The sequence below is a fragment of the Neopsephotus bourkii genome, unplaced genomic scaffold, assembly GCF_033783945.1.
Source record: "Neopsephotus bourkii isolate Nb327-2 ecotype Australia unplaced genomic scaffold, CSIRO-AGI_Nbou_v1 NB_860, whole genome shotgun sequence".
In the NCBI taxonomy this organism is placed as follows: Eukaryota; Metazoa; Chordata; class Aves; order Psittaciformes; family Psittacidae; genus Neopsephotus; species Neopsephotus bourkii.
This window is the reverse complement of record NW_026901356.1, coordinates 519,352-545,063: the sequence shown is the minus strand read 5'-3', so window position 1 is coordinate 545,063 and position 25,712 is coordinate 519,352. Positions and strand designations below refer to the sequence as shown.

The following is a 25,712-nucleotide window of genomic DNA, read 5'->3' as shown; positions in this document are numbered from 1 at the left end:
CTTGATCTTGAGTGGCCAAGGAGGGGCTTCCCAGGAGGAAAGAGAAAGGCTCACATGTTTGTGTCTTTGGAAAGATTGCAGCTGGTTGCTGCCTTGCCTTGAGACATTCATTTCCCAGTTTCAAGCCATCCCAGAGTAGCAGCTGTGGGTCTTCCGTCATAAGCAAGAGGTGCCCAGTGCAGTGAGCTCCAGAATTCCTCAATTCAGTGAGACAGGACTTTTTTTTTCCTTTCAGACTGTTGCCAGTCTTCACTATGAGCTGGGCTTTAAAGCCAGGGAAGGTTTTCAAGCCTTCCTTGGGTGGTTTGAAATTACCTTGGTGCTGCAGCCTGTTGAAATACTTGAAGGTTTCATTCCCACCATGATGTGGAGCTTTGCTCTCAGCGCTTGTTTAGCCATGTAGTAAAAAATGTTTCTGCTTCCTGGATGTCTTAGCTGCATGCAGCACAAACACAGGCATTCATGTAAAACCATACGTGGTTCCTGTTTAACAAGGCTGAGGCATTGCACTGTGCACCTTGTAAGAAGTTAGTCTGACGTGAGCTTTTCTTATAACTTTACTTGGCATGAAATTTACGTTCTAATGGTATTTTGTTGTCTCCAATGCTTGAATCATCAGCTTATTTTAGGTGTCACTTGTCTTGGGCTTGGCTGTTGGAAAACGCTAACATGTTGGAAATCATCATTTACGCGTGAGGTTGCTGGTTCCCGTTTATTGAACGGCTAAATGTGTAAAACCGTTCCTCAGCAAGAAAGAACAGCTGTACAGAGCTCACGTAAGAGCCCAATGCGAACCGCCAGCGGGCCCGCAGCCGCCCTCAGGGTAGGCTAAGGCAGGGCGCGGCAGGCGCAGGCGCGGGCGAGAAGATCGGCGGCGGGGCGTCCCAGTTGCCATGGCGGCGCTTGGAGGAGGAAGGGGAGAGGAGGGAGCCGCGAGGGCCGCCGGGAGAGCGGTGCTCTCTGGTGGCGGGCGGGAAGAAGCCATTGACCGTTGTTAGCTGCTGCTCTTTAATCCCGGTTCCGCTCGCCGGCATGAGCAGCGGCGCCCGGACCCACGGCAGAAGGAGGAGGAGGGCCGTCCACCTCATCCTGCCGTCCTCTGCCAGCTCCGAGGAGCTCCTCAGTCCCTCCGGCAGCTCCCCGCTCTCTCCCGCGTCCCGCCCCAGCTCCCTGAGCAGCGAGGAGGAGGAGCGGGCGGCGGCCTCTCGGCGAGGCGATAGGTAACCCCTGTGTCCGGGCCCAGGTTCGAGCAGGGAGCTCGGGGCCGGCCTTCGTGTGAGGCCGGAAGGTTATTTCACACATATATAGATTTGTTTGCATAGAGAAGTGCTTTAGGCAGCTCCTTCGTTTTTATGGTATCTTAGGAAGTTGCAGGTTACAGACGTACCTTCTGTTAGCTAAGTATTTTCATGGGTTTATAAAATACCTGTAAGCTGTTAGCGTGATCCTCAGGGTCTTTGCAACTTAACAAAAGTACAACTGTTGCTGTTATCCTTTTAAATGCTCTTAGAAACTAACGAGCTGTTTTGCCTGGTATACCTAGCTAGAGGCAGTTTTGTGTGTATGCATTGCACAGGTCTTCCCGTGGCTTAATTTCATTCCCTTTTAATTATATGCAAACTTAATATGTCTTCTTGCCTTGGGATCTGCTCTGCTTGACAGGAGGATAAATAATTCTTATTTCTCCCTTTAAAATGGAAAGGGGAAGAGCAGGGTGTGCCTGTCTTATTCTGGAATACCGTCTTCACAATGTAAACTTTGCAGATCTGTGCAATAACTGATGGTGGGTGTTATTAGCAAGTGGGGTGAGGGAAGGACAGCTGAATTTCACAGGGGTGCAGGGGCTCAGTGTGGCTCTCAAGCTTCCATGGAGGGCAGCGGAGGAATATGGACTACACAGACCTTTCCTTGCAAGCATGTCTTGAAAAAGACTTGAAAAAGTCCAGGGAAAGTGTCCAAATGTAGTCAGGGAAGGGTCAGACTGAGAAGGATAAGAACCAGTTTATGGTCCTTCCTGTTTCAGGTTTTGTTAACTCTCCTTTTACTCCTTCCCAGTGAGCAGTGATGTTCATGTACCTTGAAGTTCTGTAGCACTCGGTTCAAACCACTGCATGTCTTTGCAGCTTGAGATGCTGCTTGAGACAGCTCTCAATTTTAGGGCCTGTTGCCGCAGTATTCGCTGCAGCGGTAAGATATGACTGAAGACGACCTCTATTAGGGCCTGAGCTGAAACTATCTCATTAAACTCTGCGGGCACAATATAGACTTTGCTCATGCAGACACTGCATCTGAATAATACTGGTCTGTGTTGTAGTGTCTACTAAATGTTCATTTAGCAGTTTCTGTGTGTGACTGCCAAGATCTCAAAAGTATAATAATAAAACCCACTTCTTCTTACACAGCCACTACCCCCCCACCCCACCCCCCTTTGCTATATGTACACACTCTCTCAAAGAGTCTTTTTTGTTGTCCTCTTAAAACTGCACAAAAATTAGCCGGAGGCAGACATTTAATGTGGGAAATGCAATATTTGCAAAAGAGAAAGGCCTTGTTTTCAGCTTTGTGAAATGGTGTTAGGCATTTTCATACTTTCATTATGGATCAGGGTTATGTTTGATGGCATGACTAAAGTGAATATATGATAATCACAGTGTTCTGTTAATCAGACTTCTGTTCTAATGCCAAAAGGATCTAATTTAAGATGTTTATTTACAAAGAAATGTGCACTTGAGCATATGGTACATTAAGAAGTCTTTTAATTATTCTGAAGAAGGTCATAGCTGTGAACATATTAGCATTTCAGAAAACGGTCCCATGAAATTCAGGGTCTGTGTAGCTTGAAAAATCGGTATGCAGGGAGAGTGTAGTTGGATGGGCACTGAAGGATTGGATTCTGGTCTGTGGTCTAGTGCCATCTGAGAGCTTTAGACACAGTAGTGCAGAGAGGAGAAATGTATCTCCTAGCAGTTTTTCATATTGAGCTTGTGTTGCCCTCTGTTTTACCTTCATTTTCTGATAATTCTTATTTATTACATACAGCAAGTTTTTAACATTACTCTGATTCTTTTTAACTTTTTTTTTAGAAGTCAAAAGCTTCAACTTTGTAATTACTGATATAAGAAAACACAGTAAATATTATTTTTCTTAATTCTGTCCCTCTACTAGTATTTTTCTCAGGTTGGTTTAATATGTCAGCGTTATTCTAGTAAAAGGTGCCCCAATGCAAATCATGCACAGCGAAAGAATGTATTGAGGAAGTGTCCCTGCCCAAAATGTCAAGTCTGGACAAAGTAGTGTTGGTTTCCTAAATTTGAATGCATAATACTTTTATCTTTAATAAACCTTCAGAGAGCTGTTTTCTAACAAGATGTGCTCTTATGAATTCTTAAGTTGCATCCTTTATTATAGGTATCTGTTTAAAAACTGTTAAATTTTAGGTCTTTGTTAATGCTGTAGCATAAAAGCCCTGGCGTGCAGCAGGAAGTACTGGAAAATGCTGGGCTTGGGAGTGCTTGGACTGTGCTGTGTCTGTCCATGCACTGTCTTTGTGTCAAGGTGTCCTGCTGGTTCCGCTGTGCTACATTTCAGTGGCAGCACAGTATAAAGAGGGTTTCTCTCAGGGGAAAACAACCCTTTTCCAGGTTAGTTTCCCTGTGAGTCAGTTCTCCTGGGTATGTTATGGCTTGGCCAGTGAATAGCCATGTTCGCACACACACCTGTGGGTAACAATAATAGACATTAGGACCAATGACATTGTCCCCAAATGCTTTATGTCACAGAAGTATATTCTAAAGAGTACTGGGATGTAAAATGTTTGGCAAGAGAGTATTGCTGTTCCCTGTGGATATGTGATACTTTTATATTGATAAAAAACAGTTATCTTATGCTTAAAAGATTTATTTCAGGAGCATTAACATAATATGCTTGTTTGGATGCCTATTCTGTAACTTGAATTCAGTAAACAGAATTATTCACTGTAGTGAAGCAGGTAGGTATTTCCAGAACCCATACATCCATATAAAATACTGAAATGAAGTCTAGTTTCACTGCTAAGTTGTAACGAAAAAATTCTGTATAAGATTGAAGGAATCTTGTAAAGAAATCTACCGGCACGTTCTCAGTTTTCATTGACTTTGAGCCAGTTGTACTGTATTATATATGAAATAGTTCATGTATAGAATATTTTAAAAGATATTTCTGGCCTGGGGCTAGGATTGCTGAATTATTCATGAGTACAGAAATTAGGAGTTATGCAAGGTATCCTATTAAAAGTTTAATAGAACCTTGTATAATATCATCAAGTATTGTATGCAGGCCACGTTTCTTAAGTATGTGTCCTGGGTTCAGCAGTAGCAGTCATTTTTTCTCCTTCTTAGTAGCTGGTGCAGCGCTGTGGTTTTGACTTTAGCCTGAGAACAGCGCTGATAACACCGATGTTTTTAGTTGCTGCTCAGTAATGTTTACTCTGACCAAGGACTTTGTGAGAATCATGCTCTGCCAGGGAGGAGGGGAAGCCAAGAGGAAGCAGAGACAGGACACCTGACCCAAACTAGCCAAAGGAGTATTCCATATCACAGCACATCATGCCCAGGATGTAAAACTGGGGGCAGTTACCCGGAAAGGTTAGATCACTGCTCAGTCGAGCTGGGTATTGGTCAGCAGGTGGTGAGCAGTTGTATTCTCTTCCCTTTTATTTCCCTTATCATTATTATTGGTGGTAGCAGTAGTGGTTTTGTGTTATATCTTAGTTACTGGACTGTTCTTATCTCAACCCCTGGGAGTTACATTCCTCTGATTCTCCTCCCCATCCCTCCAGGAGCAGGGGGAGGAAGGAGGGGAGGGAGAGACTGCGTGGCTAACTGAGTTTAAACCATGACAGTATGTTTCCTGTGAAAGCTTTTTAGGGTGGAAAACTTCACTTATTAGAATGAATGGATTCTTAATACTGAGATTGTTTGATATCATTAATCCAGTTTTATAGGACATGAAAGAAGAAAAAGCACTCACGGTTATCCTTTGCTCATGCTAAAGGCCACTTTGTACATGGAGCCTCTCTGTGACCAAGGACAGGGTGTTAATGTTAAGTCTGATTTCCTTTGGTTCCCTTGGTTGTGAGAAGGAAGGTGACACTTTGATGTTTCTGGTGTTAGTTTCTGTGTAGTTCATAAGAGGTAATACTTAAATCTCTTGCATGGTTTGGAACAGAGTGGGGGAAAATGACTAATAAGCTAGATTTTACTAAGTAGAAGATAAGGGCGATGGTCAGAGGTGCACTATATATGCCATTTATTCATTCTGGAGATTGCTAAGCAAGTAAAAAAATGATGGAATTGCTGTCACAATATGCCATCAAAAGAATGTCATTTTGCAAGGCAGCAGCACTGCTGAAGTTTTCAATGAAATCTAGGTAATACTCTGTTATATTTCTCATTTTGATTCAGGAAGGCTGAAGACTCTGACATAGCAGAAGAGAAAAAAGAGTCACCTTTGAAAGATAACCTTTCACCATGGGAAGAATGGTTCATTGGAAAAGAGAAGGAGCTACGTGCCCGCTTACAAGCTAGAGCTGCAGAGGTGAATACATGCAGTTGGCTCAGTGTTAAGTCTAATAGAAGAGAGCAAGAACAGGAATTTTATTTTATTTTTTTTGTTGTGGAAAGCCAAGTAGTTTTGTTTGTTATTTTTTAGTGTTTTGGGCTTCTGTAGCGTTTGTGTTTGACAATGCTGACGTGATTCACGCTACGTGCGTTCTCTTTTGCTAAATGTTATGCTCCACTGAAGTGATGCTGCTTAATACTCTGCTTATCCAACTTCCAGGCAATGGTTTGACTTTAAAGCACTCAAGCATTTATATAATTGGTACCTTAATTTTCATCATGGCTACATATGCCTGCATGTAGGTAGTAAAACACGGCAGGGTGTGTGCTGGGTGTAAGTATGCCAAGCTACTTGGTTAGATATGAGGCACAGTGTTGTTACCCACTTAATGTGTAATTATACAACTATTTGGTGTCCTTTCCCAGGGTAGGTTTCCCTGTCCCAGGATTTTTCCCTCCTTCTGTATTTTGCCCCCCTGAAAATTCCATATTTTGAATACTGGGGCTGGGACAGAATTAAGTGCAAGCTGTATCTTTTCTTGATTGATGTATTTGTAGCTGCAGTTGATTAAATGATACTGTAAGTATTGGGTAGTGGTTAGAACAGTCACGTCAAAATTAGATCATTTGTCACTTCACTTACTGATGTACTGTTTGATCTTGAGTAGTGTCCTAACCTTTCTGTGATGGTCTTTATCTGTAAAGTGAATAATGTACATCTGTTTTATGTTGTTTATAAAACACCCACTGCTGGAAGGTTCTGGAACAGTCTCTGAGAGGGCAGCGTAACACCAGGATAGTTTGTTAAACTTGAGGAATATGGTATGATCTGTTAATATTCACCACACATTTAATGACTTTCCCTTTAGATTCAATGCATCTCTCCCTATTTTAATTTTTAAATACAAAAAATGAGCCAAAGTAATTTCTGGTGTCATGTAAAACATGTAGTTTGTGTATAGACTTCTCACATTGTCTTGATGAATAATCAAAGCAATTTATTCGTGTGTATCACATGATAGCATTTATACAGTATTAAATGTAATCGAGAAGAAATCTCCCAAATATATATTAAGAACAGTTGTAAGATAAGCATTACTTAAAGCTGTGTAGAAATCAGTGGAATAGGTAAATGTTTTAAAATTTATTTTTAAGGTTTTAAAAGCATTAGATGTTAAACTGAAATATAGGCAACTCAAACAGCTTATATCAATCAACCTTTTTGTAAGATGCCAGAAGAGAACAAAGTATGTAATTGTGATATAAAAATGTGTTACTACATTTGCATATAAAAAGTATCCTAAGAAGAAACTGTGAAGGTCTTTTGCTGACAGCAGCACCGAGACTGCCCTGAATGTGGGAAATGTGTGTGAACTTTTGAAGTGGATAGTGGATGTGGGTCTTCTAAGGTACTTACAGTGCCATTGCCTTTCCCAGAAACCACAGCCCCTGTAATACAGATGTTTCAGAATTTAGAGGAGGTGTTAGTGGCTGTAACTTTGCCTCAGTACAGCAACAACTGTAGTTTCAAACTTTGTCTATATTGTGACTGTTTTCTATGAGCTTTCTGTGTAGGATTCTATTTTTTCAGGAAGAAGGGATTCTCTATGAAACTGACTGCAGCTTAGGGACTATAAAATCCATAAAATTCATGGAAATAATTCAATGTCTCTAAATTTTCATTGAAAAATATCGCTTTGTGCTGATGCTACTGTTAGAGAAGCTGTTGTCCTAGTCATCTTTTTACTTTATTGATTAATTTCCTTGCAAAGATATAAGTGATTGTGTATATACTCTGTGTCCTATGAAGATACTTCAGGATTTCTTTTCTCATCTTCAAAATAAAGATCTTGTTTCAAAGTTTGCTAATATCTTCAATAAATTTGTCCTTTATCTTTCGGTTAAGCTTCTGGTACTTCTGGTACAAGTGAGTAATATTTCACTTAGCTTTCAGTGCTTTCCTGAATGCAGAGCAGTCTGTAAACTTTAAGTGTTGTAGAAAAAATTAGGATTCCACTGACTGAAAGGACATTTAAGTAAGCTGAAGAATAAATTGTTTCCAAAACCTGAAACCGTAGAATGGTTTGGGTTGGAAAGGACCTTAAGATCGTCTAGTTCCAACCCCCTACCACAGATAGGGACACCTCACCACGTTGCTCCAAGCTTCGTCCAACCTGGCCTTGAACACTGCCAGGGATGGGGCAGCCACAGCTTCTCTGGGCAACCTGTGCCAGTGCCTCAGCACCCTCATGGGGAAGAATTTCTTCCTTATATCTAACCTAAATCTCCCCTGTTTCTCTGAACCCATTGCCCCTTGTCCTATCGCTGCAGTCCCAGCTGAAAAGCCTCTCTCCCATATCCTTGTAAGCCCCCTTCAGATACTGGAAGGGTGCTATGAGGTCTCCACACAGCCTTCTCTTCTCCAGGCTGAACAGCCCCAACTTTCTCAGCCTATCTTCATACAGGATTTGCTCCAGCCCCCTTATCCTCGTGACCCTACTCTGGACTTGCTCCAACAGTTCTCTCTCCTTCTTACGTTGAGGACACTAGAACTGCACACAGTGCTCCAAGTGGAAATACGTATTTCCAGTTCTTATTCTAAAAATGTCACACTTGTGTTTCCTAATATTTGTGGTGACTTTCATCCATCTTTTCCAAAATCTCAATGACAGAAAAATATCTAAATCTAATGGTTACATTGTTTTAACTGCAGCACTCTTTCCAATATTGGGTGTATTGGTGTAGGCGGTCACCACAGATTTAAGATGTATACTTTTTCTTTAATTAGGAAAAGAATATACAGATTGAGAAGATGAAGCAAAAGCAAGAATGTGAAAGGAGGAAAAGGATGGCTGAAGAGAAGCATAAAGAATGGGTCCAGAAAAAAAGAGAGGAGGTAAATACTGCTTTGGCTGCAAATATTCGAGCAAATACCATGCTTTAAATAAATCTATGTAAAATTTACGTAGACTGTTTGGACAACCTGTTGTTAGTTGGAATGAATGGCTGTTTCAGTTGAGAATTCTAAAACCATGCCAACACAGTTAAACATTTTTCCAAGACTCCTTTCTTTTTTTATTTTTTTTTTCTTTCTATAAGGTATAAAGAGATTTGTTTTCTGAGTAGTCATATAACTGACAATTGGCCTACATCTTGTGTGTTAGCCTTCTGCTAGTTACAGCTGGAGTCTGGTCTTCAGTATACCTTACTGTTTATGACTTCCTAGGTTCAGTGCTGAAGCATTTTGGGTAGAGTGTATGTCTTGATTGTCTGCAATGTCTTGTGCATCAGGTAGAGCCAGAAGATTTGAGTCAAGTAACATTGTGGACAGGCAAATAGTATGCTAGAGTTCAGAGGGATAATTGAGGTGTGAGGCCAGGTTCAGGAAATTCTCTGTAGGCCACAGTATACAATTGGGAATTCCTTCATCCAAAAAGTCATTTATGAGGGGGATCAAAATTTTTTTTAAGGTCTCTTGAGAGGGATGTCTATGTCCAGGGTCAGAATCGGACACAATGTGACACCATACAGCTCTGTGTTGCACAAAGCAAGGGACAGAAATGGAACGCCCCAGACACTTAGGCTTGTTCAACCCCTGGTAGTTCATGGGCACATGCATTCATTGGCTTACAGTCTTAGCAGTGCCAGTTGTTTACTGTTCAGTACTCTGGTACTGAATAAAATGAGATGAAAATTGAGTAAAGATATCACAGTGGCACTAGCTGAGCTGGATATCCAAACCTTATACATTTGTCTTCACCATTTCAGAACTCAAGATTCAGTCTAGAACTGTGAGAATAACCTGTGGTGTTGATCTAACCTAGGTTACTTAGTCTCCATGCTGGCTGGATGATTTGCATAAACCTACTCCAGAACCAGTCCTGATCTAAGCATTTGTTATGATGTAAAAAAGATTCTTCCTTATTCAAATACACAGAAAAAAGTGGTAGAAAATTTATTATTCAGTGCTAAAAATGCTGTTTTCCTCTTCTAAAATGCAAATTAAATTGTAGATGTCTGTAGTTACTTGCTGGCTTGGAAGAGTTTGAGCTGCCTCTTAAAATTGTTCACAGTTCAAAACAGGGAAATTTTTCATTTTCTCTCCTCCCTATCCCATCTTCAGCTCCTGTCAATTTCTACCTGCTTGGGTGCTCCTTGGACCTTTGTCTTTGTGGATTTACTGAACTTCTTTGCTGTTGTTAATGGAAATAGGAGGGTTGTTTTTTTAATGCTAATCAGGTCAGCCCAGAGGATGAAGATAAAACGTAATTGTGTTTGGAGTTTTATCATGTTAGATTTTGGAAGGATAAGGTCATCCTTAGGCCATGTCGCAAGCTTTTACCAAAAGTAATCTGATTTTCATTTAAATTGTATGATTCATTAGCTAGTCTTTTCTGTAAACCACAGAAAATGTTCTTGAGTGAAATCAAGAACAAACTGAGCTTAAAAGCTTAGCTGTCTTTAGGATATGCTGCATAGACCTTACCACTTTTTCCACGAGATTTTTTGTGGATCTGGACATAGGCTGAAGGATAAACATGTCAACTCAATGACTAAGAAGGAAGGTGTTTAAAATTGCATGAGGATCTGCTGTGTGATTTTGCCGGACACAGACATGAGACTGGCTGACCTGTAGTTCCCTGGGTCGTTTTTGTTTTTGTTTTTGTTTTTGTTTTTTAAATGGAGTTATGTTTCCCCTTTTCCAGTCAGTGCAAACTTCACCAGATTGCTACAACTTTTCAAGTATGATGGATAGTGGCTTAGCCACTTGCTCCACCAGTTCCCTCAGGACCCACGGATGCACCTTGTCAGGTCCCATGGACTTATGCATCTTCAGGTTCCTTAGATGATCTTGAACCTGATCTGCTCCTACAACAGGTCTTCATTCTCCCAGTCCGTGCTTTTGCTTTCTGTCACTTGGGCAGTGTGGCTGGAGCTCTTCCTGGTGAAGTAGAATGTTTGTGCATAAAAGAATTCTGCTGTGTTTTTGTATGCCAAGCAAGTTTTCTTGCATTTTATTGCATGGCAATGTCAATTGTGATACTTTTACTGTTAAACATAGTGCTTTTGGGTCAGGTTAGGAAGCAAAGCTTGAGCCCCATTCTCTGGCAGGTTTCTTTTTATTGTTTCAATATATATTTAAAACTATATGCTGTGAATTTTTTGATGCTTCCAATTATTTTACATAAGCTATTTTTGAAAATAAAGGAACCATAGCCATTTAATGTTCTATGTAAGTAGCTTTTGTGATTTGAAAGGTTGTAAATGAGCTAGAAGTAATACTTTGAAATATGAACTATCGAAGAACATTCTAAGTTGTGAAATATGTTTATGCAAATATGACAACATTTTCCAGCTCAATAGGAATTGAATGTTTAATAAAATTAACTGTCAGGTGCTGTCCTGGTTCTACTAATGCCTTTACAGTTTCCAGTAAGATACCAGATTTCTGGAGGACAAAGGTAGTCTTATTTTTCTCTCTCCTAAAGTGGAGTCATTTTTGCATAATCACAAGTCTGTTGGACTTGTTTTGATTTAGATGTAGTAGAGCTTTATTTTTTAAGAAGTCACTGGAATATCAATATTTCATCTATTAAAATCAATATTTTAACACTAAAATATCTACAAACACTCCTTTGATTCCAGAAGAAAATCTGCACAAGCCCGACATGATTTTGTATGTAACTAAAACTTCTATTTCTCAGTTACTGATAGATTTATTAATAAAAATAAGGTGTCATGACTATAAATGCTGAGCAAATAAAGCTGGCGTTCAGTGTCTTGTTTTCACTTTTAAATTAGCCTTGATTTGAGTGGTATGCAGGACTGAACAGCAAAGCCATTAGAATCTGTCTTAATCTTTCAGGGTTGTTAATTAGTTGCTTGGTTGCTAATTGCTGTATTTAGTCTCCAGTTTGGTTGAGAGCCCTTGCATAGCCAACTAATAGCTGAACCGTGAAATTTGAAAAGAAGGGAATCAATGTCCTCAATCCCTATCACATCATAGAACTAAATCTTGCACAGGTATTGAAAACTTAACTGCTGTCTCATTTTTTCAGGTTAGAATTAATGCTCATGAAAGCTTAGTTTCTCTGTGTAAGTTCATTCTGGTGCTTTATGTGGTTTTTTTTCTCAGCAAGAAAGGACCCATACTTAGAGGAATTAAGTTTTTTATTGAAAATAAAACCAAAGAATGCCTAGAATTTATCATTACAAAAAGAGACCCTTGAAATCTATCATTTCATGTTTACCTGCTGACTTCCTGTAGATACTGAACACATAAGTTAACTTCAGTCGTTATTCTCCACCACTGAATTAAGTTAAACCCCAACAACCACCATCGCTTCACCCTCCTCTGCAAAAATACTTCATTCTTAGAATGCTGATAGAATATGAACTTAGAAATATCTACAGTATTCAATTTGTGCATATGCACATGTGTACATACAGAAACAGGTTGGAAAAGGCCTTTAAGATTATCAAGTCCAACTGTTACCCCAGCACTGTCAAGTACACCACTAAACAATGCCACTGAAGGCATCTACACATCTTTAGATTACATATTGTGGGTTAGCTCCAGTAGGCAGCTCAGCCCAGCACAGCTGCTCATTCCCTCCCCCACAGTGGGGCTGGTTAAATTGGAAGGGTAAAAGTGAGAAAACTCCTGGGCTGAGATAAAGGCAGTTCAACAGGTAAAGCTAAAGCTGCTCACACAAGCAAAGCAATATAAGGAATTCATTCCCCACTTCCCATGGACAGGCAGGTGTTCATCCGTCTTCAGGAAAGAAGGGCTCCCATCACCCATAACAGTTACTTGGGAAGACACCACTCCCAGCATCCCTCCTTTTCTTGCTTTCCTCCAGCTTTTATATGCTCTGGATCTGGGATATCCCTTGAGTCAGCTGGAGTGAGCTGTCCTAGTCATGTCCCCTCCCAACTCCTTGTGCACCCTCAGCCTGCTTGCTGGTGGAGTGGTATGAGAAAGAAAAAAACCTTGAAGCTGTATAAGCACTGCTCAGCAGTAAGAACAGCAAAACACTGTTTCCATCACAAATCCAAAGCATAGCACAGCAGGAGCTGCTATAAAGAAAATTACCTCCATCCCAGCCAAAACCCAGTACATATGTAATATACGTATTTGCAACAATAACTGCTATCTCAAAAGTGGAATGATTGCATCCCCAAAACCATGTAATTCTGAAACTCATGCTGTTAACATCCTTGTCATTGATCTTTAACTGACATATAATACTTCATGCTATATTAATGTGATACCTATATTAAGGTGATAGCAAAGTTATAAGAGCACAAGTAGTGAAGTTACAAATTTTATATTGGAAAAAAAATTATTCTAATACTAATCTTAATTTGACTCTATCATTTGTAATACTTTCTGCATTATTCTTACAATTTACTTTGCTATTGCCTGGTAGTCTTCATAAGAAGGAAAAATCAGTACAAAATAGGAAAGCCAAAGACCAACACACTGTCAAATAATGAGTGACAATGAGAACGTTGCAGCAGACTTCCCTTTCTTGGTGTGCCTCATAATTCTTCTCAGAAGAGAGAATTAGATTCCAGCTGTTACTCCAAAGATATATTGTTTAATGCATACTTTATCTCACTGTTGTAACAAAGAACACAGATGGTTCAGCAGCTTGACCATGACTTCAAGTTAAAAGTCATGCTCACTCCTGCTCTCTTTCTTTCATCCAATGGATTATTAATTATTTGGCGAGGAGTGGTACCTCTTCAACAGAAGAGTGGAGAATCCTATCATCCCAGCCTGCAGCTTGGTAGATGGAATCTTCTCCCCACAGTGGGACATGTTAGTTTGAATCCCCTCAGGCAGAAAGGCGATGAAATCTGGATTTTCCCTGTCCTAGGTTAATGTTCTAACAGCTAACATTCTCAGTCAAAGCAGTGGTTGCTGCTACATTTTATGTAGTCCGATGTGCTGTGGTTTTTGCAGACAGTTTAGAGCTGACACAGATTCTGGGATGTTCACCTTGTTTAAAACTGAGCCCTTTCAAGAAAGTACTTGTGGAGGAAGCTTAAAATCTAGCATACTTTCCACTCCTGAGTACTAACTGCATTTAAGAATTTAAGTTTCCTGTTTATTTACCTAAGTCTGTCTTTACATAGTTAAACTCTCTTTGTGACTGGCCTTAATTAAAGAGTTTTTGTCTGCATATTGTGGGGTTTTCCACATCTAGACCTGGAGTACTTTACAATGTACTTTACTTTTTAGCACAGTGTTGATGTGTCTTCAAACAAAACTTTTCAGTGAGGTTGTGCATGGCCAGTGCTATAACTGTAGTTTATATGTGGCTCATAATTTTATTCAGACTTACTTTCTACTGTAAGTAGAATGAAGTAATTCTTAACGTTTAATGTTAGAATGAGTTTTAGATACACTTCTGGAAGAGGAGGTCAGAGTGGCAGATGACTGAAACAGGAATGCCTGTGTGTTTTAACAGAATTCATGGAGTCTGTGCTCTTCTGAAGCCTCTGAGAGTGTTCCAGGACTAATTACACTAAGACTTTCTGCTTGTCACATATATTGAATACCCACATAAAAGGACATGGTTTGGGAGAAAGATGCACATATGTAACCATCTTAAAATTCTCCAGTTACTAGACTGCAGCGGGATTTGTACTGACTGTGTGAACTGGAATAGTAAATCATAAACATGCCTGCCAGTAGACAGATGCAGCTCAGTGTTGTTTCACTGACCTCCTTTCTGGCCTCTTAGATTAAAGTATTTCTGTGGGCTAGGCTTGGTGACTGAGCTGTGTAATATGGCTAAACTGAAAACATAATAAAAATTGGCTGAACAACCGAGATTTCTGAGGCTGCTAACTGTGATTGATGCTCAGGATTATTATGTCGATAAACAGGGAAATTTGGATGTATGTTCTGCTGCTAGTAATGTGGACTTTTCCTACATTTTACCATCAGCAGCAAATAGTGCTAGCATGTGGTAGCTAAGATGTCAGAGCAAACAGCTGTAAAATAGAACCAACAGTTACCTATGAAAAGTGTTGTTTCGTTCTGCAGACCAGAAAATGGGAAAGGTTTGCCATAAGAACTCTCTTAAAAAAATATAAACCCAACATTAATTTCTGGAAAGATATCTGTTCAGTGGCATCCACATAGAAAATGCGGAACAGAAAGCAGCTCTGTATTGTACCCTTTCCAGCCTCTCATATATTTTATTAATTTCCCCCCCATTGTTCCTGTTTCAATGGCAATTGGGCTTTTTTCTGCCTGGACAATTATTTCATATTTCTACCTTCTGCTAGGAAGAAAGTGGAATACTTCTTCAAATTTTAAATTCCTTTGCCAGTTCTCCTCATACACAGAGGTCTGATTTTTCTTGAATAGTTGTTCTGCTGATGAGGCATTGATACTGACTCCATGACACACATGCTGCCTACTGAGTCACCACCTCTGCTTGTGGCACAGCTGGGTTTGTTCTGGGTGGGGGATTTCCAAGAAGTGACTTAGCACAGGATTCAGTAGTTTCCAAGGCTTGATAGGATCACAGCCTAGAGCAGTAAACCCACAGGGCAGATTTGTATCATTTCTCCTTAATAATGTGCTGGGGTGGAGTGGAAGGAGAACAAACCTTTCTTGCAATTAATAATTGGATGTTTTACAATCAATACTTTAATTTATGTAATACCTGTAATCATATTTTGAAGTGTAGGTAAATTTTTCTAGAGGCTTAGTGAATAGATTATGTCTGTTTGAAATGCAGGATGAAAGAGAATTTTTAAAACCCAATCTGACAACACCAAGCACAAACAAATTACATAATTTCCCTCCCCCCATGTAATGTGGAAGGAGGATTGAATAACGTGTACATTAATATGCACATTCCTAGCATTTTTTATAGGCTTGTGTAAGCCAAAGTAGGTAGGATGAGGGAAAGCTTGAGAAGGCCAGGGTGACAGGAACTTGACATGAAACAGGTTATTAAAGCAGCTGGGAATTTGGTGTATACTAACTTTATGAATGAAAAGCTGTTCTGTGCATGAGAGAAAGAGGAAGCGTTTCTGATTTGCTTGCAGAATAATTTCTAGGCAGCTACAAAGTCTGCAGTTCCTCAGAAAGCCTCCCCATCTTGATGATGTCTCACTGGAAGTAACATTTAGCAATAGTTGTAGCTTTCATGGTAGCGTGCATGGCATATCATTGTTTACATAGGACCCAATTTAACTTTGGGTCAGCCGAGATAGTAGCTAAACTCATCTGAAGTATTGTGAGTAAAGATAATTTAAGAAGATTCCCGCCTTTTGATTACAGTCTTCAGAAAGGTTTTTAGGCTATTTTCTGCTTGTAATTGTTGCCCATTATTGAGCAGTCCCCCTAGCTATGGAAGGGGCCCATTATTGTTTTTCTTTTTCATTTTCACTTTTTTCCTATATTTATTTTCATGTTTTTTGTGTAAGACCCATAGCTTAGAAGAGGCAAAATGGGATGTGTGGTTTTCTGCTTTTCCATTTATTTATTATACTTTGCAATTGTAGTTACAGGCTCTTAACTTCCGTACTGCCAACTAGAATCATTCTTGAGTCAGCATAAGTTCTGCTAAACTACTCATCTCCTTTTATTCAAGAGAAGTATGCATAAAAGAAAAAAGATTCCTTTAAAGAAAAATAATTTTATTCAAGAGTTCTTTTATGTAAAGTGGAAACTGATGTCAAATCTTCTGCCTCTCTTCCGAGTCATGTGCGCAGCTTGTCTGGTAAATATCTTCGCCTTTATGTGTGTATGCAGATTATTCAGAGCTAAGCAAACTGAGCAGAAATAGTGCTGTATCAGTAGAATCCCAGACATCTGATAAAGGTTATGAAAGGGAAGGGATGGGAGAGCTATGGTTGGTCTTCCACTGAAAATACCTCCTGCTCAGATCAAGAAAAGGCTATCTGTGTGTGCTTGTTTGCTTAGAGAATGGTCGTCAAAACATGGAAAATATGTAGAAGTGAACGAAACCTCTGTGTATTGTATCTTTCAAATTATACAATTATACAGCAATTTCACTTCACGCTGTTCCCACTTTTTGCCTACCCTAAAAGGTGTTTTCTTATTTTCCCTCTCATCATTTAAGAGGATAAATGTGTAGATGGATTCATAGAAGTCGGTATGCAAATAAACTAAAGAATAAAAAAATGTAGAGAATACATGAACATAAAACATGAACTATGTTGTTTTTGTGTCCTGAACAATCTGCGTATCTCAATGACTCTCAGAAGGGGACAAGTTGTCTGACTTCCATTTGGAACTGTAGTTTGCTCTGGATTCACTGAAAAGTAAACCTAACATGTCATTGTCAAGAACTGCCGCATATATTTCTTTCCCAGAAAAACTGAGAAGTGTCTGAAGTGTTTTAAAAAATGTTGACCAAATCAAACAAAGTAGTAAACATAGTAGCAAAAGGAATCCTGAAAGTAATTTTTGTATCACATTTTTGTGACATTTTTCTATGTTTAAAATTACTTTAACTGGGACCTGGTGATGATTGCTTCTGTTTTCAAAGACCTTACAATGTTTCTTTTTCTCAGGTCTGTGATAATTTTGTTTGTAATTATGTAATACAACGAACTGTAGTCCTCCTAAGAATTGCTTATTGAAATATACTGAAAAGTTTCTGTTCTGTTTATTCAATCTATTTCACGTAGGAAAAAAGGGAAAAGGAACGAAAGTTGAGCAAAGAAATGGCAGAAAAAGCCACAAGGGAACTAGAAAAGATGCAGTTACAAGAAAAGGCTAAAGTAAAGTATAATGAATGGTTAAAGAAGAAGAGAGCTGAAGAGGCAGAAAAGAGGAAGAAAGAGCAGGTATTGATCAACTAATAATTTATTTGGATGGAGTTACCTAAATACAGAATTATGAAATGTATTGGTTGATGAAATTGAGTGGAATTTATCAAATGGCAGTGTCGTATGTGAAAAAAAACTTTCAGAAGTTGTAATGTGATGTGTCCATTCACATTACAACTTCTGAAAGGACACAGGGATACAGTCTGCAAAGCAGGATGCATAGTAATGCATTTTGGTTATTAGTCTACTGCAAACCACCTGCAATTGTACTTAGACCTATGGTAACTCTGGCTGACCCAGACAGAAAATAGGCAATTGCATATATGCACAATTTTCTCCCAGCACCACTGTTCTAGTATTATTACACTTGCACATGTTTCTGATGAAAAGCATTTTACTTTGTATCTGTCTGTACCAATCTAATGCTAGGAGTTATAATTTTACTGTTATTTCATATTAATTAATTACCTATGTATTTTCATAGTGAGTGTCAGAAGACCTCTTACTTATTTTAAGCTTTCTAAAGGACAGCCTTTGAGGTACTCTAGTTTACTAGAACAAATGCTCTAACAAGGCTATGCTTGCAGGAATCATCCAGAATTCCTCTGAAGTATCACATGTTGGTAATGATTATGGCTTAAAACTATGAAATGTATGACTACCTTATTTGTGAAGTTGATTGATTGGTTTATTTTAATTTAATTAACATTACAGTTTTATTTTTCAGTAGAATATGTAATATTATAGGAGTATTACACTACTGTTGTAGCTAAGTGTGGGGAGGATTATGGTGAGAAAAACTTCTCTATATTCCTCTTGACATTGCAGCAGTTATTCTTAAAGTGCAGAACACATTTGGAAGTATTTCACAAGTGCATATAATAATTTCTTTAGATTAACTTTAAAATACCATCAACTGTATCAGATCAATTTTCAGGCCTTAATTATATCAGTTTCTCAGTATCTTGAAATTTCCCATATAATTAAAGAATATTTCCATATAATTACAGAATTAAATATTCTGTACTGGTGGTGTTTATTTCCTGATTAACAAATTGATTCTGTGTCTCTGCTGAGCTCTAAAATGCAGAGCACAAGACTTGGAAACCCAAGAAAATGAAAGTCAAACATTTAAACCGCATGTGTTCTTTTTAGACATGTCTTCATTACACAAGTTCTTATAAGCTGTGTTCATGGTATCAATTAAACTGAGTTTAAATCTAAATGCTGTGCCTAAACATACTAGTTTTACGCTTTTTTCTGATTAATGGTTCCCCAAGCCTGCTGCAGGCTTGAAGGGAACACAGTTATAGCTAACCCAGGGCTGCATGAATATGGGTAGATGAGAGAAAGAGTGAGTGGCTGTCCCAGATGCAATAGCCTCTTTAGGCTAACTGCAGCACAGTAGGCCCTGGTCATCTGCCCATTATGTTCAGAATACCTTCTGTATGTAGTCTTCAAAAAGGTTTCTTAGAGTTTTTTTTCTCAGAGAAACACTGGATTAATGTGGAAGTTGGTTTGTTTGGGTTTGTTTTTTTTTTTTTACTTTTTTCCACGACTTAAAGAAAAAAAAAAAAAAGAAAGTAACTCTTCTATTGTCAGGAAAATGTATTTGAAAGCATTGAAATATACTTAGCAGTCTGGGAATCTGCAAAAGATGTATTTTACCATTTTGTGTATATTGTACAGGGCTTTGTCTCTAAGTATCTTAGATTTTTGTTTTATTTTTAGGAAAAAGAAAGAGAAAGGGAAGCTGAGCTACAGGAGAAGAAAACAAGATCAGAGAAGGTCTTTAAGGAATGGCTACATAATGCTAGAAATAAACCACGCCCTGTTTTAAATGGTTATGGCTTTCCATGTGGGAAGACTACAGGTTTGTATTTCTACACGTATGCCATGACTTAGGTTTGTGGTTCCTTCCCTCTAAACTTTTAATGTAAAATGAAGCCCATTTAAGATTTTCTTCCAATATCTAATTTTGGCACACAGGAATGAATATCTCATGGTGTAAATCAGAGAAGCTTCTACTGTGAGGCCCTTTGTACATTATTGTAGCCCTTCGTGCTATTTGGGATGAAAATTACATTGTTTGGGAGAATAATGTGACATACCAAATGATAACTGATTTTGATCTCATTTTTCTAATTTGGCATAAGAATCACTAGAACCAATTGCCGGTTCCTGTAAAGCAAATCAGTTATGTTAGAATCCTGGTAAAGTTAGTGTTTGTGTTACAGATGATGTGTGCCACCTTCTCACACCTGAATCAGCTTAGAAAGGAAGTGTTTTTTTGAGCTGGAAAACTTAATAAGAGACTGATTAAAGTCCTGTCTAAAAAAGAAGAGTTGGGAATCAACCTGCATTCTCAGCTAGGATTTCCTTTCCATTTAACTTTACACCTGGATCATACCTTCTTACCTTCTCTAACCATATTCCTTTTTTGTTTGAAAGGGAACTGTTAAAGAGAATGCTGTTGATAGTGGGGTGTTTTGTGAGTCTCACTTTATTTAGTACTTTCTGTCATCTCAGATGGTACAAAAGCAGAGAGCAATATGAAATAGAATTGAATTATATGTTTGTGTGCTTAATTAATACTTAAAATATATATATATTATTTTGTCTATATTTTTTTTAGACTTAAAAGAATTGCTATTATTCAAGCTGTCAACAGAAAATATTTTGGGATCTAAATTCCAACCTCTGAATGTTTAAGAAAAATGTGTCAAGCAAGTGGAGTTCTTTTGCTTCCATATGTTTATAAATGGTGATATACCTTACCCTCATGTTTTGTTTTGGACCTTCATTACTTCCCCACAGCTGCAATCACTTGTTTAAGTGATTTCCAAAGCATAGTTCTCTACTCAGTTGTGTTCATGCAATAGAATGTGTTACAGACTCTTTCACCCAACCACGATGTATGCACTGAAGTTTCACTGCAGACAAATGACTGATGGGAAACATGTTTCTTCTGTTTCATTTCATGTTTTCTCATACTGCTTTATGGGCCCTGAGTTATTCATTGCAGGTTATTAATGTATACGTGGAAAATTAGTGGTTTTTTTCCTCAATAAAATGAAGAATAGCAGTTAGGCAATGATGGAAAAATATGTGAGCTTTGCATACGTGGTGGCAGGAAGTTTTATTTATAAATACTTTGAAATAATACAGAGTAGCTAAGTCATAGACATTTAAAGCTTTTACACAAAGGATTAAGCATTATGAATGTTAAGCATCCGACCTGCTTATTATTTTAAATAGAGATGAAGAATATGCCAGTTATTGGTAAAAATAAGAAAATAATTGAAATTGTATGATGTGCTTATGCTGTCTTCCCCTGCAGGTGCTGTTGAATTCGTTAGTCCAGATGATTATTATAACTGCTTGCACTATGAAGCTTGTAGTGTAAATAATCTTTTTTAGTTACATGTATTTTCTAAACATTTTAGGGTGTGCTGATGGGAATTTGTATCCAGTTCCAGCATATTGTAATCCCATTCCTTGGAAACCTGTACATGTGCCTCCTCCAAAGGAAGACAGTGTTCTTACCTTGAAGAAGAGACCTGTATCTTCTCAGTCATATGTGTCTTTGCCTATAGTAAGTTACAAGCCTAAGGAGAAAGCCTGCGTTAGATCCTTGAGCAGCAAACAGTTGTAACACAGAAAACAGAACTGTTCTTAGGATCTTGAGTGAACTGAGCCAGAAGTATTAGTAAAACCAAAAAAGACACACACAAAAAGACCCCCAAGAAACAAAACCGAAAACCAGCCAAACAAACCACAAAAAAAGAGAGAAAAAAGGAAAAAACCCCACCAAACCCTCAAATAAAAATGAAAACAAACCCAACCCCAAACCAAAAGAATTCATATTTAGCCAGTTGTAATGGGACTGTAGAGCCATACCAATAAAATGCATGGGATTGTTTTTTCCTTTCCTCTTTTGCTGTTGAATGAGTTCTTTTGTCTATGTGATTTTTCTTTGGGGCACCAATATTACTGGGTTATTTTAAAGGTGCTAATTAAAACAGTCTTTAAAGCGATTATTGGCTTAATCCTGAAGAAATTCAAGACCTGTCTGCAGTTGCAGGGCTATAACGTAATTGGGATCACAGAGATGTAGTGGGATAGCTTACATCGCTGGAGCACTGCAGTGGATGGCTGGCAGGCTTTTTAATCTCGGGCTGGGTTAGCAATGAGGGGAGGGAGCAGAAGGTACACATCAGGTTTTGCTTGAGGACCAATGAGTAGCTGAGACCTAACAAGTCAAGATTAAAGAGGGAGACCAAGGTGGGCAGTGTTGTGGTGGGCATCTATTGCAGACCAGCTGATCAGGAAGAAGTATGTGACATTATTCAGGCAGTTGGAAGAAGTCTTATTATTGCAGGCTCTGGAGTCACAGGAAGACTTGAACTGCCCTGGAATGTGCTGGAAGGGCAATACAGCAGGCCACAAGGAGTCAAGGGTGTTTCTGGAGAGCACTGGTAGCTTCCTGACACAGCTGGTAAAGAAGCTGACAAAGGGGAGGCTCTTTACTAAACCTGATATGTACAAACAAGGGAGAACTGGTCAGGGACGTGAAAGTTTGGTGTAGCTTTGCCTGCAATGACCATGAGATGGTGGAGTTCAGGATCCCAAGAGGAGGGAATAAATAGTAGCAGGACCCTGAACTTCAGGAGAGCAGATTTTGTCTTGCTGAGGAACTTGGAAGCATCCCATGAAATATGGTCGTGGAAAAAAACAACCCAGGAGAGCTGGTGATTTTCAGGGACTGTTTCCTCTAAGCTCCAGGATTGTTCATCTCAATGAAGAAAGTCAAGCATAGGCAAACAAGGAACCATTGACTACAGTTATAGAATCATAGAATAGTTAGGGTTGGAAAGGACCTTAAGACCATCTATTTAAATACAAAAAGGAAGCATACATGAAAGGGAAGCAGGAACAGGTGTCCCAGGTGAAATATAGACTCAGAGTGCAAGTGTGCGAAAATGGGATTAGGAAAGCCAAAGCCTATGTATAGGTATATAATCAGCAAAAGGGAAATAAGGGCAAATGTGGGCCCACTGCCAGATAGGCAGGGGCTTGGTGAAAATGGGCACAGAAAAGGCTGAGGTACTCAATACCTTCTTCAACTTGTTTCTTTTTTCCTGGCAGTCTGCTGACTGACCTCAGAAATATCAGGTCCCAGAGTCCAGTAGGGAAAACTGGAGCAAGGAATACAACATTGGTATTGATGTCCTCGGAGCAATGTAGAGATATTCCAGCCACTCCAGCCAATGAGCCAACTTCATTTGGAGCTCGGTTCAGATGCCTCCATACAAATGCCCGTAGCATAGGGAACAAATGAGGAATTAGAGGTGTGTGTGTGTCTATGGGGGTATGATATAACAGGCATCAGAGAAACATGGTGGGATGGCTCCTATGATTGCAGTGCTGGAATGGAAGGTTACAGGCTCTTTAGGAAAGACAGGTCTGGTAAGCGGGGAGGGGGAGTTGCCCTTTATGTTACGGATAGGCTGGAGAGTATGGAACTCTGTCTGGGGACAGGTGAGCAGTTAACAGAGACTTTGTGGGTTAGGGTTAAAGGGAAAACAGCAACAGGAGACAGTACTGTGGGGATCTGTTACAGACTGCTTGATGAAGAGGAACCTGTGGGTGAAGCACTCTATAGACAGATAGGAAGAGCCTCATGCTCACAGGCCCTCGTTCTCATGGGTGACTTCAACCACCCTGATATCTGTTGGAGTAACAGTATGGCCCAGCACAAGCAATCCAGGAGGTTCCTCGATTGAGTGGAAGACAACTTCCTTCTGCAAGTAATAGAGGAACCGACAAGGAGAGGTGCCATGCTTGACCTCTGCTCACCAGCAGGGAAGGGCTCGTTGGAAATGTGGCACTACAGGGCAGCCCTGGATGAAGCGACCACGAGATGGTCGAATTTGAGATCCTCAGGACAGTGAGAAGAGCGTGCAGCAAGCTCACTGCCCTGGACTTCAAGAGAGCAGACTTTGGCCTCTTCAGGAACCTGCTTAGTAAGGTTCCATGGGATATAGCCCTAGAGGGCAGGGGGGCCCAAGACTCTTGGTTGATCTTCAAGGATCACCTGCTACAAGCTCAGGAGTGTTGCATCCCAACTAGAAGGAAGTGCAGCAGGAGGGCCAGGAGACCTCCTTGGATGGATAAGGAGCTGCTGAGGAAAATTCAAATGAAAAAAGAGGCTTATAAAAGGTGGAAGCAAGGACAGGTGGCCTGGGAAGAGTACAGGGATGTTGTCCGGGAAGCTAGGGACCAGGTTAGGAAAGCTAAGGCCCAGTTAGAATTAAACTTGGCTAGGGATGTTAAGGATAACAGGAAGGGATTCTACAGGTACATAGCAAATAAAAAACAGACTAGGGAGAATGTAGGCCCCCTCAGGAAGCTCTCAGGTGAACTAGCTACACAGGATTTGGAGAAGGCTGAGGTTCTGAATGACTTCTTTGCCTCAGTCTTCTCTAGCAAAGGCTCTGACCGCACCACCCAAGTCTTGGAAGGCAGACGCAGGGACTGTGAGAATGAAGACCTTGGGCCCACTGTAGGAGAGGAACTGGTTCGAGACCATCTTAAAAATCTGAACGTGCACAAGTCCATGGGACCTGATGAAATCCATCCGTGGGTCCTGAAGGAGCTGGCGAATGAAGTTGCTAAGCCGCTGGCCATCATATTTGAAAAATCATGGCAGTCAGGTGAAGTTCCTGACGACTGGAAAAAGGGAAATATAACCCCCATTTTCAAGAAGGGGAAAATGGATGACCCGGGGAATTACAGACCAGTCAGTCTCACCTCTGTGCCTGGCAAAATCTTGGAGCAGATTCTCCTGGAAGGCATGCTAAGGCACATGAAAAACAACAAGGTGCTTGTTGACAGCCAGCATGGCTTCACTAAGGGGAAATCCTGCCTGACCAATTTGGTGGCCTTCTATGATGGGGCTACAGAACTGATGGACAGGGGTAGAGCAGTTGATGTCATCTACCTGGATTTGTGTAAAGCGTTCGACACTGTCCCACAAGACATCCTTTTCTCTAAATTGGAGAGACATCAATTTGATGGATGAACCACTCGGTGGACAAAGAACCAACTGGATGGCAGCACTCAAAGAATTGTGGTCAATGGCTCAGTGCCCAGCTGGAAACCAGTAATAAGTGGTGTCCCTTAGGGATTGGTGCTGGGACAGGTCTTGTTCAACATCTTTGTCAGTGACATGGGCAGTGGGATGGAGTGTGCCCTCAGCAAGTTGGCTGTGGTGGTTCGGTTGATACACTGGAGGGAAGGAATGCCATCCAGAGGGACTTTGACACGCTTGTGAGGTGGGCTGGTGGCAACCTCATGAAGTTTAACCATGCCAAGTGCAAGGTCCTACACCTGGGTCGGAGCAATCCCAGACCCAGTTACAGGCTGGGCAGAGAAGAGATTCAGAGCAGCCCTGTGGAGAAGGACTTGGGGGTGTTGGTCAATGAGAAAATGAACATGAGCTGGCTTCAGTGTGTACTTACAGCCCAGAAAGCCAACCGTATCCTGGGCTGCGTTAAAAGGAGTGTGACCAGCAGGTCAAAGGAGGTGATCCTGCCCCTCTACTCTGCTCTCGTGAGACCTCACTTGGAGTATTGTGTGCAGTTCTGGTGTCCTCAACATGAAAAGGACATGGAACTGTTGGAACAAGTCCAGAGGAGGGCCACGAGGATGATCAGGGGACTGGAGCACCTCCCGTATGAAGATAGGCTGAGAAGGTTGGGGCTGTTCAGCCTGGAGAAGAGAAGGCTGCATGGAGACCTCATAGCAGCCTTCCAGTATCTGAAGGGGGGGCTATAGAGATGCTGGGAATGGACTCTTCATTAGGGACTGTAGTGACAGGAGAAGGGGTAATGGGTTAAAACTTAAACAGGGGAAGTTTAGATTGGATATAAGGAGGAAATTCTTTCCTGTTAGGGTGGTGAGGCACTGGTATAGGTTGCCCAAGGAGGTTGTGAATGCTTCATCCCTGGCAGTGTTCAAGGCCAGTTTGGGCGCAGCCTTGGGTGGGATGGTTTAGTGTGAGGTGTCCCTGCCCATGGCAGGGGGTTGGAACTAGATGATCTTAAGGTCCTTTCCAACCCTAACTATTCTATGATTCTATGAGGAGGATCAGTTTACAAAACTTCTAAACAGGCTGGATTTATAGGGATCTGTGGGATCCGATAGGGTGCACCTGTGTATATTGAGGGAGGTGGCAAGTATTGTAAAGGTACTCCGTGTTACCTTTGAGAGGTCATGATGACC

At 40.3% G+C, this 25,712-nt stretch overlaps 1 protein-coding gene across 1 annotated transcript; it reads left to right on the top strand.

The window, feature by feature from the left end:
- The first annotated feature begins 932 nt into the window (after window positions 1–932).
- CCDC34 (coiled-coil domain containing 34) lies at window positions 933–21,212 on the top strand. The gene is made up of 6 exons (XM_061356567.1): window positions 933–1,220; window positions 5,442–5,574; window positions 8,386–8,493; window positions 17,286–17,444; window positions 19,158–19,299; window positions 20,873–21,212. Exons 1-6 carry the CDS (start codon window positions 1,033–1,035, stop codon window positions 21,079–21,081), a joined length of 939 nt encoding a protein of 312 aa, XP_061212551.1. The 5' UTR covers window positions 933–1,032; the 3' UTR covers window positions 21,082–21,212.
- Window positions 21,213–25,712: the final 4,500 nt, after the last annotated feature.

Coding starts and splice junctions, on each gene's coding strand:
- CCDC34 (XM_061356567.1), top strand. CDS start 1,033: ATGAGCAGCGGCGCCCGGACCCACGGCAGAAGGAGGAGGAGGGCCGTC. Junction 5,575..8,385: donor TACAAGCTAGAGCTGCAGAG/GTGAATACATGC, acceptor TTCTTTAATTAG/GAAAAGAATATACAGATTGA. Junction 17,445..19,157: donor AAAAGAGGAAGAAAGAGCAG/GTATTGATCAAC, acceptor TTTTATTTTTAG/GAAAAAGAAAGAGAAAGGGA.